Consider the following 18,031-nt stretch of genomic DNA (forward strand, 5'->3'; position numbering starts at 1 on the left):
CCATAATATGTTGGTAGTGGAGGAAGTGAATGTTTACGATGGTGGATGGGGTGCCCATCAAACGTCACGCTTTGTACTGAATGGTGTCAAGCTTCTCGAGTTGTTGCGAGTTGCACTCATCCAGGTATGACTCCCAACCAGTGGAGAGTCTCCCCCGATTCCCTTTGACTTCAGTATTTTTAGGGTTCTTTCGTGCCACATTCAATCAAATGCTTCCTTGATGTCAAGGACAGTCACTCTCACCTCACCTCGAGTTCAGCTCTGTTATCCATGTTCAGAACAAGTAATGAGATCAGGAGCTGAGTGACCCTGGCAGAATCCAAGCTGATCATCAGTGAGCAGGTTATTTTTTTTTAGATCATTTGACTATTTGTCAATTTATGTACAGCTGTGCTTTAAGTCTTTGACGGATACAGCATCACATGAATCCTGTGCCCAATAGCATTAGCGGGCAGGTTACTGCTGAACTTGGCACACTGCTGTTTCCATGAGTACAGGTCACTTTACCCCAAATAACATGAGTCTTGTTTGTTTTACCACCAGGAGTGAGTGTGTTGTTCTTTGTTTTGTAGACGTAAGCACATCTCTTGCCCAGATAAAATTTTGTATATAAACACCCACAATCTTCAGGCGAGTAGTGTGTTCTCATTTCAAAAGCTTCATTTATAGCCAGTAAACACAGCTATGCTCTGTAATCTTTCAGGCATTGCGAGAGCACTCGGGGCAGCTGAATCACCCACCCCGTGTCAGTGCTATTTGATAGAATGGTTGACGACACCTTCCATCACTTGTTTGATGATGGTATAGACTGATGGGGTGGTAATTGGCCGGGTTAGATTTGCCCTGCTTTTTGTGGACAGTGCATACCTGGGCAATTTTCCACATTGTCGGGTAGATGATAGTATTGTAGGTACTGTACTGGAATAGCTTGGTTGGGGGTATAGCTAATTCTGGAACACAAGTCTTCTGTACCACTACCGTAAAGTTGTCAAGGCCTGTAGCCTTGGCAATATCCATTACCTTCAACCATTTCTTGATATCATGTGGACTGTACTGAATCAGCTGAAGACTGGTATCTGTGATGTTGGGGCACTCAGGACCAGGCCTAGATGGATCATCCACTTGGCACTTCTGGCTGAAGCTGTTTGCAAACGCTTCAGCCTTGTCTTTTGCACTGACATGCTCGGCTCCTCCATCATGGAGGATGAGGATATTTGTGGAGCCTCCTCCACCAGTTAACTGTCCACCACTATTCACAACTGGATGTGGCAGGACTGCAGAACTTGTGCAAGTGTAACAAATGGTGTTCATTGCTGACCATAAAATCTGGCATTCTGAATTAAATTATTAATTGCTGGCCAGTTCCTTGCTCTGCACTAGGAACAGGGTGACACTGCTAACTCAATGGATGTAGATTCCAATCAGCCTACAAAGAAAGGAAACCTTTATCCCACCAATCTGCCCTGCATTAAATTTGCATCCTGGAGATGTGTCAATCTACTGGTACCAACTCATTACCCGTCCATGGTTTGCTTACTGTTTTTGCAAACCTGTGGAGGTAGAGGAAAATCAACAGCCTGCAAAATCCTGGTACTTCCCTCATCATCAGTATTTTTCAAATTTTTTCTGTATGGGGAATTTATTGTTGGGGACTCCCTGCAGACATTAACTCACTCTCAGGAACCACTAGTTCTGGTTTTCGAAAAAAAAATTAAAGTCTCAGTTTCCCACAGAAAAACAATTATTGTTGCAAATTATTTATTAGCATAAAAATAGCACACGAGCTAATAAAAATAGTAACAGACAGAAGAAATCAGATTAACAATAGTTGGACCTCCCGAATTCCCCTTATAAACTCCATGATATGAAAGTGCTGCTTCATTTGGTTTCCAAATCAAAATGTGAACTTATTGGTTAATCACTCTTAACTAGCTCAGTTATAATTATTGAAACTTGCAAAAATTAAAGTTAGCTTGCAAATTAGACGTGATTTTTGTTAGCCAGATGATAATTTCATTGGCAGAGGTGTCTGTATTAAATTACACATTGGCCAGTTATCGCTTTAAAATATAGTCAATTAACATGTTCACCCCTTCCAAGGCTGTCGTCTGACTATGGGTCATTAATAGGGTAATTAGTGATGCTGGCTCTGAAACATAAAATAGAAGGCTACCTGAGGTCACAGAAGGTAATGAAATTGGGAAAGAAGAGCACGCTTCTAACTGACTCAGTTTGCTGAAATCAACATAGAAACGGGGGAGGAATTAATCTGCAAATGGATCACATTTGATGTTAATTCAAGTTATTGTAAGGTAACGTGAATTGAACTAAGAATAGTATGTGGAATTTCATCTTTCTGTGGATATCTGGCTTTGTTGATAGTCAAAAACACTGGTCAAATTGCAAAAGTAACTGGAGATGGTGAGGCATTTGAAATATTGGAATATGCAGAACGATTTATCCAGCTGCTCTTCGCTTTTCAAATCCATTTATTTAATCTTTGAGTTATTACCACTCTGTGAAGGGCAATTCAGAGTTATGAACAACCGGACTGCAATATAAATGTGGGTGCTAAAATTATGAATGTTTCATCTTCCCAAAATCTTTGAACAGCTTTGCAAAATAATCTCTACCTCTAAATTCATCTGCAGATATTCTATTCATATTAGGTTAACAAAGGCATTTATATTTGTAAAGAGTGCAAAGGAGAATGAAAGCTCTTATACCCTAGGGCAAAGAAAGGATTAATCATCTACAGACAAACATGATCTATACTTGCACATGCCTTTACATCTAAACCTTAACTGCAGAATTCCTAAGGGAAGCAATACATGTTGTCTCTGTGCAAATAAACGACCGCTCAAAATCGTTCAGAAGTGGCCCATTATTCGCTAGTTCTGGAAGAGGTTATAAATGGTGTATGCAATTGAATGATAATGTCGAGGGGTGAAGCCTTTGAAATGGAAATGTAATGATTAGTCTGCGACAGAAGAATATTTCTTTCAAGCAAGTTAAATCTGCTGGTTTTGAAGTTACCAAAATTGAAATATTCGTTTCTGTTGCGTCTTCTTTAACTGATTCTACCCATTTAAACAAAACTTAATCCATAAAGTACATGGCTGGCTGGAGCTCCACCAACTGCAGCTGTGGAGATGACAATTCCAATAAAGGAACCCAACCATCCAACAAAGCTGGAGCTGGAACCAAGGCTGATATCACTATTTTATCACTGGAGAGTGCTACCCATTTGTCATGTGACAGTACCTCTCCAACTGACTTTGGTATTCTTCCATTTTTGGTACCAAGATTTGCTTCTTAGCTTTGCACAAACCGTACAGTCACTTTGGTAAATATTGGAATAATTTTTAGGCCCTTTGATAGCTCTGGGATATATGCTGCAATATGACAAGACATTGCTTTTTATCTACTCGTTTGTTGGACCTGGGACTGATGGGATGAATCTCTTCTTCACACTGGCTATAAAGGTGCTGAAAGTACACTTCAATACAATTTGTAGTGACGATACTAACTGGTAATCTTGATCAGGAAGGTCACAGAATACCTGATTTTTAAACAAAAGAAAATGCCAATGATGTTTTTCCAGAGTTGAGGGGTCAAAGCACATTTTTAGATCCGAGCAGAATGAGTTTTACATCCCTTGCCTAGTTGGACACAATATTTAGAAAACAATATTTTTATTGATAAATGTAAAGATCACACTGATATAAAATTATCAACGTTTGGTTGTAAGTAAAATTCATGTATTGGACTGAGATCTCCTTGGCCAACTTACAACATTTCATTCTGGCTTAACTTCAGTGTAGACTTTACAGAAGTACGTTTTCTGAAAATAGGCTGGATGTGCTGATAATGTATTAAAATCAATTCTCCCTCCACAGGTAGTTATGGATTTAAGTCCTAGACCTTCATGTTACTCAGCTGTAGTAATTCCATGAATGGTGATGTTTTCTCAACATGGTTGCTGACCTGTGTGTGGGAAAATACAAAGTACTTTGGTCTTGAATGAATAATGCAGAGATTTGATTCCTAAAATGTGTTTTGATCAAGAATTCATCCTTGAATTACATTGTAAAAAAAACATTGTTTAGGAAAAAACAATTTCCATTGTAGGTAATTTGTAATCCACTTTATTTAGTTGGTTCTAATCTATACCCTGCAATTAATTGGTTCATGTAATAAGAACAGTAATTAGTAACAATAGTCAGCAGAAATTACCCTCATTAGTGACAAGCTAAATCCAAAATGTTACTGCACCACAAACTATGTTCTATAAATAAATAGGAATTGTGTACAGAAAGGATACAATGCTTTTCGAGTTTTGCTGGATTTTCCTATTGTATATACATTTATTCACAGAATGTAGTCATTCCAGATTCTGCAACGTGATCCAGAATATAGCACCTGAGGTGCCTGTAATGCACACTTATACATAACAAAATAATCCTTCAAAATTCAAGGTGTTCCTTTTGCCCGATAGCAGTTATACAGTTCACTACTTAAATGGGGGAACGGCAGTCTCATTTCCTGGGATTTGGCATGATGTGCTCACCCTGAAGTACAATCTTGATTAGTGCAGTGATGAAGACTCTTCCTTTGCAATGGTTCTTTACCTCATTACTCTGGACCAGTCCATTGTGCAGAAGAATGGATGTGATTTGATATCTTCAAAACCTGACACACCAGCACCAAGCCTCTCACTGGGATTATACTGCAAAAGCTAAAGATGGGGAAGATAAAAGTATCACACATATCCTGCAGTGGAAATGATTTTGTTACAGATGCTGCTGAATATAAACATTCTATAGCTATACCTGACACTCACCCTCTTGATGATTAAAAAAACTAAAGAATTCCCTTTCTCTTAGTTCACCAAATAGCTCCAAATTAACTTGATTCAAAACCTATCATCCTTATTACTTGTCTTTGAATCCATGTCAATTCCTCTGTCACGAGTGGGCAATACACTCAAAGAACAAAGAAAATTACAGCACAGAAACAGGCCCTTCGGCCCTTCAAGCCTGCACCGACCATGCTGCCCGTCTGAACTAAAATCTCCTCCCTTCCAGGGACCATATCTGTCTATTCCCATCCTATTCATGTATTTGTCAAGACACCCCTTAAAAGTCACTATCGTATCCGCTTCCACTACCTCCCCCAACAGCGAGTCCCAGGCACCCACCACCCTCTGTGTAAAAAAAAACATGCCTCGTACATCTCCTTTAAACCTTGCCCCTCACACCTTAAACCTATGCCCCCTAATAATTGACTTGACTCTTCCATCCCGGTAAAAAGCTTCTGACTATCCACCCTGTCCAAGCCCATCATAATCTTGTAGACTTCTATCAGGTCGCCCTTCAATAATGCTTTCTGGTGCAAATTTAGTATCGATGGAGTTATAATATAAAGGATCCACCACTGTTTTATGTCTGTGTGAAAATATTTCCCACAATTGGTCAACTGGTGACCCAAATATTTTTGCAATGCACCTTAATTTATCACATTCCATCCACTGCGTAATAAAATTACATTTATGGATTAATTCACATTTTCAATATTATTTGCTATTATGCGCCCAGCCACTAAATGCCTGCAGATTTCTCTGAGCAGCTTCTCTCTGCTTAGAACAGCCTTCTTCACATAACTAGATTACTCAGCTTTAATAATGCTATTGAGGTCATTCTTAACTAGCACGAGTGAATAGTGAAGGTTCCAAAACCAATTCTTCAGGCACCTGGCTTGTCACTGTTCCAAATGAAATTACAGCAATGGATATCTACAGTACACTTATCTAGCGACCAATAATTCAATTTATATCTATCGTCTTGGATCCCACACGAGCTTGCACTCACCAGGACAGTGTCTACGACAGATCCTATCAAATGATTTCTGAATAAGATGAACAATAATCGCCAGTTCACCCTCATCGCCTATTCTGTTGGGTCGTTTGATAGATCCAATAAATTTGTACGGCATTACCCATCTTTCGTAACTGGGTGTTGTCTTGGATTAGTTGCTCTTACTCCAGCTAAGTGCTTTTGATCTCTTTTCGCTGCAGCTGACTTCAGCATAGATATCAGAATTACAGGTCTAGAATTCCCAGGATTATGCTTTTGATCCATTTAAAAAGACTGGAATTGCATTGACTACCTTCCAGTCATTTGATATCAATGTCATTTCCAAGCACTTCTGCAAAAATCTCTGTAAAGTTGAACTTTCCACTTCTACCTCATTTTGTTCTGTACTCTCACCGGCACTTCTTTCCCCAGGTATCACGTTCCAGTGCAGATAAATCCAGTCATCACTACATCTGAGGTTATATCATCTTTTTTGATTACTATAATTACCAACACTTCAAACCCTGCCATGTTAAATCCACCTTCAATACTCAATTACATGCAATATTATCGACAAAAAGTTTTACCAGCTTATCCATGCATTGTGCATCAAATTATCACCAATTCCACTTAAGACCCAAGTAGGAATTTGCAACAGCACAAAGGTTGCTCTTAACACAACCAGCCTTCATTGGATTTAGACATTTTACTCTTGCTATTATGCTAAATTGTGCAGATAGTAGCAAATTATTCTTAAATAATTTACTTTTCTTGGAAGTTATTCAAAAAATAGCAAACATTTCTAATTAGCTGATACATTACAAGTATTCAGAGGCCACAGCCATGAGTGAATTCCAACTAAGAGTTTAAGGAGAACATCGTATTATGAATAGGAAATGAAAGTCAGAAATCAATTAAACTAAATCCATACATTAAATAAGACAATTTTAAGTGGAGTAGTCTGTAAAGAGAAATACAAGCATAGGGGGCAGATCCAAATTTTTATTCTGTATCTTTATAACTGTCCTTGAGCAGCTGGGTTAAGTGCAACTTGTTTCCTGGCTTAAGTGTGGAAAAGACAGTTCAGACTTCTATGCATACAGTATTCGATCAGCATAAGTCACTGCACCATGTATCATAGATCATAGAATTCTACAGTGCAGAATAGATCATAGATCATCATTCAGAATGCCTTATTTGTCAATTAACATTTATCGCTAGTACAATCATCTATTCTAAGGAAATAAATAGAAGAGAGAATGCATTCCTGCTTCACAGAATTGTGCTAAGGGTCTGTTCCTTCAAGGTCATGCTTATTTTAAATGCACAGTACTTTTGAGCAGGAGTTACAATTTTAATTTCCTTTAAACTTTCAAAAAGAAAAGAAAACAGAAACTCTTTTTTTTGGTGAGGGGGGTCCCCAAAATAATTAAAAGACCAACACTGGCCACCTACTGAAATTTGAATGATAAAACAGAAAATCAGAACAAACAGAAGTTTCTCATGTGGAGAAAAATGGAATTTATTGAGAACGGCAATATTTGAGGCTTTCATATGAATAGGGTGGCACAATGACGAGCACTGCTGCCTCACAGTGCCAGGGACCCAGGTTTGATTCCCGGCTTGGGCCACTGTCTGCGTGGAGTTTGCCCGTTCTCCCCACGTCTGCGTGGGTTTCCTCCAGATGCTCCGGTTTCCTCCCACACTCCAAAGATGTGCGGGTTAGATGGCTTGGCCATGCTAAATTGCCCCTTGGTGTCGGGGGACTAGCTAGGGTAAATACGTGGGGTTATGGGGATGGGGCCTTGGTGGGATTGTGGTCAGTGCATTCTCGATGGGCCGAATGGCCTCCTTCTGCACTGTAGAATTCTGTGACCTATGATCAATAATTTACGTGTTTCGCTCTAGCATCAGCCATGGTACAGTGACTTACAGATGAGAGTGTTACCAGAAAGTCTTGGGTTTAAGATGATTTGAGCACATAAGCTAAGCGAACACTTCAGTACGGAAGGAGCACTGCACTCAGTGGTGGCATCTTTTAGATGAGATGTTAAGCTAAGTCTTGATCAATGGTGCTTTCAGGTGGGTGTAAAAAATCCCAAGGTACGATTTTGAAGCAAGTGAGGGAGTCGTCCCTTGGTCAACATTGATCTCTCAACCAACATCACTATAACAGTTTATTTAGTCATTCTCAAGATTGCTGTTTGTGGGATCTTGCTGTGCACCAACTTGCTGCCTCATTTCCTTACATTGCAACAAAGCACTTTAGGGTCCTGAAGTGTTGAAAGGCGTTATATTTTTCTTTCTTTTGAATGGGTACAAGTACAAAATCTACCACTTATGGTTTGCCGTCAATCCCATTTTAAACAGCTTATTCCATGGAAAGGAAACTTTAGGCAATGGAACTATTGTTATTATTAAAGTTTATCCTCCAATCTTCATCTATCTCAGCTGCAAAATCAAAGTCAGCCAATATGTAAACAGAACCGTCATCCTTCTTCCCAGAGACAATGCTTGTCCCAGAATAGTTAAGACCTTTTATAAACCCCTCCTCATTACCACAGCTGAAATCATAGAATAGAATCATAGAATCCCTACAGTGCAGAAGGAGGCCATTCAGCCCATCAAGTCTGCACTGACCACAATCCTACCAAGGTCCCATCCCCCTAACCCCACGTATTTACCCTAGCTAGTCCCCCTGACACTAAGGGGCAATTTAGCATGGCCAATCCACCTAACCCGCACATCTTTGAACTGGGGGAGGAAACCGGAGCATCTGGAGGAAACCCATGCAGGGACACTGTGCAAACTCCACATAGACAGTGACCCGAGGCCGGAATTGAACCTGAGGTCCCTGGTGCTGTGAGGCAGCAGTGCTAACCACTGTGCCACCGTGCCATAAACTCTCATGGCTGGAAACTGATTTAAGGATGACTGAATTCCAAGGGTATCCTGAAGGGGGTTTGGGTACATTGCTGTCAGCATCGGGGAGCTTGATCAGTGTCTCTTCCCCACACCTACACAAAAATAACTTCCCAAAATCGAGAATCCCCACAATATAACACTGTGGAATTCAGTAATTCCTAACCAATCTCTAGCCTGCGAGTGGCAGCTGATCTCAATTTGAGCAGGGGGAAAGGTGTTACAATTAATTATTCTAGGCTATGAAGTGGAGAGAATTAAAAGTCACTGCGGATTGTTATCCAGTAACTCCTAACGCCAAAGTATGGCGACTAGGGGATTTTCACAATGACTTAGTTGCAGTGTTAATGTAAGCCTACTTGTGACACTAATAAACTTAACTTAAACAAACATACGGACTTGGGGACAGAAAAGATCAAGCTCGGCTGTGACCTCCTCACCATTAAGTAATCAGTTCACATTCCACATTTAGGTTCACACAAGAAGAATGTATGAAGTAAAGGAAGGCTGTTGATACTGGGGTATCATAGCCCAACTTGTGTCACTGCCTGGAGGTGGATTGAGGGAGAAAACTGTTGAGGAAGACAAAATGTGAATAAAAGGAAATTCCACCCCCCCCCCACCCCCGACCCCACCACCACACACAAGGATCTTCTTCAGTTCCCCCATGTAGCTATAACAAAAAGGCACTGCTCCTTTAAAGCACAAATCGTTAACATTTCTATTCTGCAGCATTTCATTATAATAGCAGATTACCTGCTGCACCACTGATCTGGCTTCCTCTGACATGTGATCTGGCATGTTTAGAGCTGTGTGTGTATTTATTCCAGCTGGATGGCATTGAAACAGAGGCTGCAACAAAGAAAATCAGCCACCATCATTGAATATTATTTAGACGTACTTAAAAATTCAAATATGCACTGCAGCTCACAACCCTGCTGTACTCACTTTTCCAGTGAAGAGTTCAAACAAAATTGCACCTAGACTCCACCAGTCACAAGCTTCAGTTTCTTCTGCTATCCCACCGACCTCTAAATGTAGAAAAGAATTTACGTTAATGTACAGTATTCTAACAGAGTTCTAGCCCAAATCCTCATTAAGTACTGTTACAAGGTTCTTTTACCCAAATAAAATAAATGTTGCACCATGATGGTGTCTGATGCCATGTCCTATTTTTCCAGCAGGCAGTGATTTGGCTACCCACCCCCCTCCCTGCCCCATCCACCGTCCTCACAGTCAACAACTCCTCATGGACTTCTTTATCACGAAGACTGAGACCATCTGTTCAGCTGCCTTTGCAACATTCCTCACTTCCTTTTCATCGGCTAGCCAAAACCAACTTCCCAGTCTCCTCCAACCGCCCATCTCCTTAGTCCTGAAGCGACAATGGCAAACGCAGCCCTGTTGACCCTGCAAAGTCCGCCTTACTAGCATCTGCGGGCTTGTGCCAAAATTGGGAGATCTGTCTCACAGACTAGTCGCAAGCAGCTTGACACAGTCATACTCACAGCATCATGCCTTACAGATAATGTCCTGGACACCACCACTGCCATCCCTGAATATGTCCTGTGTCACTGACAGGACAGATCCAGCAAGAGGTGGCGGCTGCACAGTGGTATACAGTCAGGAGGGAGTCCTCAACATCAGCTCTGAACCCCATGAAGTCTTGTGGCACCAGTTCAAACATGGGCAAGGAAATCTCCTGCTGATTACCACATACCATTTCCCCTCAGTACTCCTCCATGTTGAACACCACTTGGAGAAATCACTGAGGGTGGCAAGGCGCAGAATATACTCTGGTTGGGCGACTTCAATGTACAGCACCAAGCGTGGCTCAGTAACACCACCACAGACTCAGCTTGCCAAGTCCTAGAGTCATGATGTTTTACAGCACGGAAAGAGGCCCTCTGACCCATTGTGTCTACACCAATCATCAAGCACCAATGTATTCTAATCCCATCTTCCAACGCTTAGACTGTAACCATGTATGACAGCTCAAGTGCTCATCTAAATGCTTCTTAAATGTTGTGAGGGTTCCCGCCTCTATCACCCTTTCAGACATTGTGTTCCAGATTCCCACCACCCTCTGGGTGAAAAAGGTTTTCCTCAAATTCCCTCTAAATCTCCTTAAACCTATGCCTCTTGATTATTGATCCTCTATTAAGGGGAAAAGTTCCTTCCTATCTACTCTTTCTAAACACCTTATAATTTTGTACACCTCAATCAGTTCCCCCCTCAGTCTAATCAGCCTCTCTTCATAGCTGAAACACTCCAGTTCAGCCAATTTCCGGGTGAATCTCCTTTGCACCCTCTCTAGTGCAATCATATCCTACCTGTAATGTGGCAACCAGAACTGTACTCGGTACTCTAGCTGTAGCCTAATAAGTGTTTTCTTCAGCTCCATCATAACCTCCTTGCTCTTATACTCTATGCCTCGCCTAATAAAGGCAAGTATCCCATATGCCTTCTTGGCCACCTTATCTACATGTCCTGCTGCCTTCAGGGATCTATGGACATGCACCTCATGGTCCCTCTGGTCTTCTGTACCTCCTAGAGTCCTACCATTCTTTGCCTTGTTGGTCCTTCCAAAATGCATCACCTTCCACTTTTCAGGATTAAATTCCATTTGCCACTGATCTGTCCATCTGACCATCTCGTCTATATCGCCCTGTAATCTAAGGAAATTCCAAAGGCTGCTAAGTGGCTGCTACACTGAGTCTGTGGCAGGTGGTGAGGGAATCAACAAGAGGGAAAAGCATACTTGACCTCATCCTCACCAACCTGCCTGCCACAGATGCATCTGTCCACGACTGTATCGGTAGGAGTGACCATTGCACAGTCCTTTTGGAGACAAAGTCCCATCTTCACTTTGAGGATACCGTCCATTGTGTTGTGTGGCACCACCACCATGCTAAGGGGAATAGACTTCGAACAAATCTAGCAAATCAAGACTGGGCATCCATGAGGTGCTGTGGGCTATCAGCAGTAGCAGAATTGTACTCAGCCACAATCTGTGACCTCATGGTCCAGCATACCCCCCACTCTGCCATTACCACTAAGCCAGGTGATCAACCTGGTTCAATGAAGAGTGCAAGAGGGTATACCAGCAGTAAGCAAAACCAGGCATACCTAAAAATGAGGTGTCAACCTGGTGAAGCTACCCCTAAAAGACAAAAAAAACCTGGTGAAGCTACAACACAGGACTACTTGCATGCCAAACAGCAAGTAATAGACAGATCTAAGCAATTCCACAACAACGGAAAAGATCTAAGCCCTGCAGTCCTGCCATATCCAGTCTTGAATGTTAGTGAACAATTAAACAACTCACTGGAGGAGGCACAGTGGTTAGCACTGCTGCCTGTATGTCAGGGTTCGATTCCGGTCTTGGGTCACTGTCCATGTGAAGTTTGCATGTGCTCCACATGTCTGCGTGGGTTTCCTCCGGGTGCTCCAGTTTCTTCCCACAGTCCAAAGATGTGCAGCTTAGGTGGATTGACCATGTTCATTTGTCCTTTAGTATCCAAAGATGTGTAGGTTAGGTGGATTAGCCATGCTAAATGCACGGGGTTACAGGGATAGGGCAGAGGGGAGGGCCTGGGTGGAATACTCTTTCAGAGTGTCGATGCAGACTTGATGGGCTGGATGACATCTTTCTGCACTGTAGGGATTCTACAATTCTATGGAAGAGCCCAGGACATCTGTGCAAAAGATAAGGCTGAAGTATTCGCAACAATCTTTAGCCAGGAGTGCCAAATGTATGATCCATCTCGGCCTCCTCCAAAGGTCCCTAGCATCATAGATGTCAGTGTTCAGTCAATTCACTCCACGTAATATCAAGAAACGGCTGAAGGCATTCGATACTGCAAAGGTTATGGGCCCTGACAATATTCCAGCAATAATGCTGAAGACTTGTGCTCCAAAACTTGCTGTGCCCCTACCAAGCTGTTTGTGACTCCCAAGATATTGAAGTCGTCCATGTCCAAATGCAGCAAGACCTGGACAATTTCCAGGCTTGGGGGTGACATGTGGCAAGTAACATGCCTGGCACTTGTGTGGTGTGAAATGACCATCCCCAACAAGAGAGAATCTAACCATCGCTCCATGGCATTCAATGGCATTAATGTCACTGAATCTCCTATTATCAACACCCTGGGGATTACCATTGACCAGAAACTTAACTGGACTGGCTATATAAATACTGTGGCTACAAGAGCAGATCAAAGGTTAAGAACCTCACGGCGAGAAACTCACCCCCGACTCCCCAAAGCCTGTACACCATCTACAATGGAGTGATGTGAAATACTGTCCACTTTCCTGCAGATCCAACAACATTCAAGAAGCTTGACACCACCCAGAACAAAGCAGCCCGCTTGATTGCTACCCCTTCTACAAATATTCAATCCCTCTGTCACCGACAAACAATGGCAGCAGTGTATACCATCTATAAAATGTAGTGCACAAACTCACCAAGCTTTCTTACGCAGCACCTTCCAAACTCACCACCACTACCATCTAGAGGGACAAGAGCAGCAGATACCTGGGAACACCACCACCTGGAAGCTCCCCTTCAAGTCACTCACCATCCTGGCTTGGAAGTATATCACTGTTCCATCACTGTAGCTCGGCCAAAATCTTGGAACTTCCTTCCCCATTGCACTGTGGGTGTACCCACACCTCAGGGACTGCAGCAGTTCAAGAAGGCAACTCACCACCACCTTCCCAAAGGAACTGGGATGGGCAATAAATGCTGACCTAGCTAGCGGCCCTCACAACCCGTAAATTTTTTTAAAGCTGTACTTTGTGTTTCACAATCTCCACATTATGCTCTCCAACTCCATACAACCCATCCTCTGCTTTCCTCTCTAAATTCACAACAAGCTGCACTCAATGTCCCTTCATGACCTCTTATACTGTTATTGTAAATGGCTTCCTTTCAAAACTACCAACAATACCCTTCCCCTCAACAAAATAAATCTTCGATCCTGCTATTCTTACAACTATCACCCCATCTAAATCTACCTGTCCTCTCCAAGTCCTCGAATGTAATGTTGACTCTGAAATTGTACCCATTTTTCCCACAACTCTACCTTTGAATCTAATGTATTTCAGCTCCAATTAAACCTTAAAATGGCCCTAAATAAACTCACAAATGCCATCCTCTCTGACTGTACTGTGGTGCATTAGCTTGCCTCATCTTTCTAAGCTACTCCGTAGCCCTTGACAAAGCCAATCACACCATTCTCTTCCAATGCCTCTCCTCCACTGTCCAGGAACTGACTGTCTTTGTTTCATTCGACTCTTTCCAATGGCGAACATAGTGATGCATATCCAGCAATGGTTTCCCCCATTACCCACACTTCATTACCTGGGACAGTGATCTGGGAATTATAGGCAAGTTATTTTTCTGGTAGTGCATTTCACCTTGGCCAGGGAAAAGAAAGTTCTGTGCATTTTTCATGCAAGAAACTACTCTACACCACTACAAACTATGTGGTGTAACTGCTCTATTAGATGAGATAGAGTTTCATTTACATAAGTCTCTAATATGCTGAACAAATTGGGTTGTTTCCTTGATTTAGCTAACAGAACAGTTTCTTTGAAGTGAAAGGATTATTTTGCTCTATTACATAGAAAAAAAGAACCAGGGGCAAAGCAAAGTGATCATAGGAGAAATGCTAATATATTTTGGTTCACTTTTTGTTAATTTCATACAAATGTATTTCATTTGTCGGAAAATCTCCAAGAAGGTTCGAGAAGTATCAGTTTTAGCAATGATAAGGGCCAGGGTGACTTCATAGTGCTGCTGAACTGCACTACCAGAGCCAGAGATCCTTAAAATAGTTTGCAGAGAGCTTCTGATCACTTCCAGGACAGTCTGCAGGGTGCTAGCACAGGCAGACCATGTGTCAGAAGCATGCAGAATGGGCAAGGCATCAAACAGCCTCTCAGACTGATTTGACACAAGTTCTATCAACTTGGTCCATGCAGACCCAGTGAATACCCTGCACCATCCGCTGCCAGCTAAACATGTGTCAAAGCAGGCTTGGCGAGTTGTTGCAGTGCATCTTATGGATGGCACCTAATGCTGTCAGGATAGTGGGCATTCAATGATATGAATGGTCTGAACATGGCTCCATCTTAATTGCACATGAATAGAATTTGCAGCAACAGTACATCTGTTTATACACGGGGCTGCAGAGTCAGGTACGTGGATTTGACAGTTCCCTACACCATGAAAATCCTACTTTGGAGAAGTCACATGCTGGCTCTTCCTGGAGAGAAAATAATGAACTTGCCTCTCGGCGTAGAGGGCCTCCATCATTTCTCTCTGGATAGTGAAAAACGTTGGCAATGTCTCCTGTTCTTGACCTGAAGGATCAGGTTGCATAGAAACTAAAAGAGACAGCCAGTAGCCGCCCTGTTCCCACCTTATGAGGCTGTTCAAGGAGGTCACAGGAAGAAGTCTCACAACACCAGGTTAAAGTCCAACAGGTTTATTTGGAATCATGAGCTTTCGGAGCACTGCTCCTTCATCAGGGCTCACCTGATGAACGAGCAGCGCTCTGAAAGCTGGTGATTCCAAATAAACCTGTTGGACTTTAACCTGGTGTTGAGAGACTTCTTACTGTGCCCAGCCGAGTCCAACGCCGGCATCTCCACATCATGTTCAAGAAGGTGGCATTGTTCTGTGACAAGCTCCTTGATGAAATGAAGGCACCTCAGGAATTGTTCCTGCTAGAGTTGGAGATAGGAGAAATTCTCCCTTAAAACCCTTGGTCAGTCAGTGAATGTTTATGATGCTGGATGGGGCATCGATCGGGTGAGCTGCTTGAGAAGATTAGATTTACTTTTGCTCTTGGAAGGTTTATGTAAGGGAGTGTGGTCACATCCTGACAGGGACGGCAGAGGAGCTTTACAATCTGTTCATAGAAAGGCTGCTAAGTTTTGGGGGCTATAGCTCCAGTCCCTCTTCATCAACAGGATTCAGGGAGATGGAGTTGAGGCTGCAGAGAGGGAAAGCTACACACAAAAGGAGGAGGGGTAGTCGCTACAGAAGACCATACCCACCAAGAGTGCCAGTTCCTCATGGCCACATTCTGGGAATTGACCTCCCTGGCCACAGACCAGCTCCCATGCCCTTCGGAGAGTGTTCCTTAAGGGGCCTCATGGCTCCCATGGGATAACAACATCTCGCTCCTCCTGAACATGTCCCCAGTGCCACATCTTTGAACTAGGGAGCCTTCTTTCTTCCCTGTTGCCACATTTGGTGTCCTTCGCCTTCTAGTCACTTGGACCATACGCAGACAGCGGTTAGCTCCTGTGAAATGAATACAGTTGCCCTTTATGAGGTACAGACTGGCTGAAACATACGTTGGTGGGCAAGCACGCTGCTGGGCACCCTGTTGAGCATTCAGCCAGCCAGCCAGTTACCTTGTGCTTTGAAAACGGGAGCAATCCAATTTTTAGCCTGAGACACCCTGAAACAGACCAAGAGCCTTTCTAAAACATTGAGCATCTGCCTGCACAAACATGACACGGTAAGATAAACTCAAAGTTTGCTCGAAGCTCATGGGTGGGATTGTTTGATCTCAATCATGGCTGCAAGTGAGAATGGAGAATTTGGCATTCCAGCCAAAGCTCCATTCATTTTCAGCGGCACCAGGAGAATCCCAGGCACGAATGAGGATGGTGGCTTTCAGCAATATAGACTGAATGAACTATTCAGAAACAGAATTTTGTTTGCCATTTATCAGAAACCCCAATAGACAAATCAAAAAAACATTTTCATGCAATAGTCTTGCCTTTTCAGTAGTTGTTCATTTTTATACCTTGTATACTTACTTAGTAATTGCAAATAAAGATAACAGTTGCTTTGGTCTGTACACATTGATTTGTGTGGTGACATCTACCATTTCATTTAACCTAGCTTAAAGTAGTTTATTGCAAGTAAAATAATTGTTCATCTTTTTGGGTTTGCAATCTTAGGGAAATTGAGAATGGGAGTTGGCAGCTGTGGTTTCAGCTATATAAGCCCTAATGTTCTTCAATACCTCCCCTAAACCTCTCTGCTGCCTATCTCCCTGTCCTCCTTTAAGCCATTCTTTAAAACCTACGTCTTTGACCAAGCTTTTGGTCACCTGTCCTAATATCTCCTTATTGCATAAATCAGTTGCAACACAGAAGGAGGCCATTTGGCCCATGTCCATGCCAGCTCTGGGAGAACAACTCAGCCAGTCCTGCTCCACTGCCTTTTTCCCCACAGCCCTGCAAATCTTTACTCTTCAGGTAATTATCCAATCCCTTTGAAAAACGACAATTGTATCTCCTCCACCACACTCAGGCAGTGAATTCCAAACCTTAAACCCCCGCTGTTTTAAAAAGCTTTTCCTCATGTTACTTCTGGTTCTTTCGTCAATCGCTTTAAAGCTTTATCCTCTGGTTCTTGACCCTTCTGCCAATAAGAACAGCTGCTCCTATCTACCCTGTCCAGACTCTCATGGCTTTGAATACCTCTGTCAAATCTCCTCTCAACCTTCTTTTCTTTTAAGAAGAACAGTTCCAGCTTTGTCAATCTGTCCACATAACTGAAGGCTGCAAAACACTCGTTAACGCCTTTGTCAATCCTTGACTATTCCAACATACAATTGGCTGGTCTCCCACATTCTACTTCCATAAGCTTGAGGTCATTCAAAACTTTCCTGCCTGTGTTTTAATTCAATCCCCTATCACTCCTGCCCTCGCTGACCTCCACTGTCTCCTGCTTAAATAAAGTCTTGATTTAAAATTTCTCTTCCTTGTTTTCAAATCCCTTCACGGCTTCGCCCTTCCTTGGCTCTGTAACCTCCTCCTACCCAAAACCCTCCAAGATATCTGCAGTAATTCTGGCCTCCTGAACATCCCCGATTTTAATCACTCCAACGATGGAAGCCATGTCAGTAGTTGCCGAGGTCCTGAGCTCTAGAATAGCCTCCCTACACCACACCTTTCCACTTCAATTTCCTCCTTTAAGACACTCCTTAAAACCTACCTTTTTGACCAAGTTTTTAGTCACCTGACCTAATACCATCTTGTGACTCACGTGTCATATTTTGTTTTATAAAGCTCCTGTAAAGCATATTGAGATGTCAGAGAGTTACTTATGGCACAGGGAGGCCAATTAGCCCTAAACTATGGTGGCTTTCTGTGGAACAATTCAGTCAGTATCATTTCTCTACTTTATCCCTGTAGCCCTGCAGGCTTATGGCCTTCAAGTG

General features: G+C 42.5%; 1 protein-coding gene and 1 pseudogene across 6 annotated transcripts in view; both read right to left on the reverse strand.

The window, feature by feature from the left end:
- Nucleotides 1-395: 395 nt before the first annotated feature.
- Nucleotides 396-707, reverse strand: LOC144504720 (large ribosomal subunit protein eL33 pseudogene; annotated as a pseudogene).
- Nucleotides 708-1,749: 1,042 nt separating this feature from the next.
- Nucleotides 1,750-18,031, reverse strand: part of rps6kc1 (ribosomal protein S6 kinase polypeptide 1) — a 167,317-nt gene continuing 151,035 nt past the window's right edge. For 3 of the 6 annotated variants that reach the window (XM_078229800.1, XM_078229803.1, XM_078229802.1), the window contains 4 exons: nucleotides 9,726-9,808; nucleotides 9,534-9,629; nucleotides 4,632-4,738; nucleotides 1,750-3,987 (listed from right to left, as the gene is read on the reverse strand). In XM_078229800.1, coding sequence (XP_078085926.1) covers nucleotides 3,936-3,987; nucleotides 4,632-4,738; nucleotides 9,534-9,629; nucleotides 9,726-9,808 — 338 coding nt within the window. In that variant the 3' untranslated portion in view covers nucleotides 1,750-3,935. Of the gene's footprint in view, nucleotides 3,988-4,131; nucleotides 4,739-9,533; nucleotides 9,630-9,725; nucleotides 9,809-18,031 lie in introns of those variants that run through there. The other 3 variants (XR_013499639.1, XM_078229801.1, XM_078229804.1) reach the window with 2 other exon arrangements.

The sequence above is a fragment of the Mustelus asterias genome, chromosome 15 (genome assembly GCF_964213995.1).
Source record: "Mustelus asterias chromosome 15, sMusAst1.hap1.1, whole genome shotgun sequence".
In the NCBI taxonomy this organism is placed as follows: domain Eukaryota; kingdom Metazoa; phylum Chordata; class Chondrichthyes; order Carcharhiniformes; family Triakidae; genus Mustelus; species Mustelus asterias.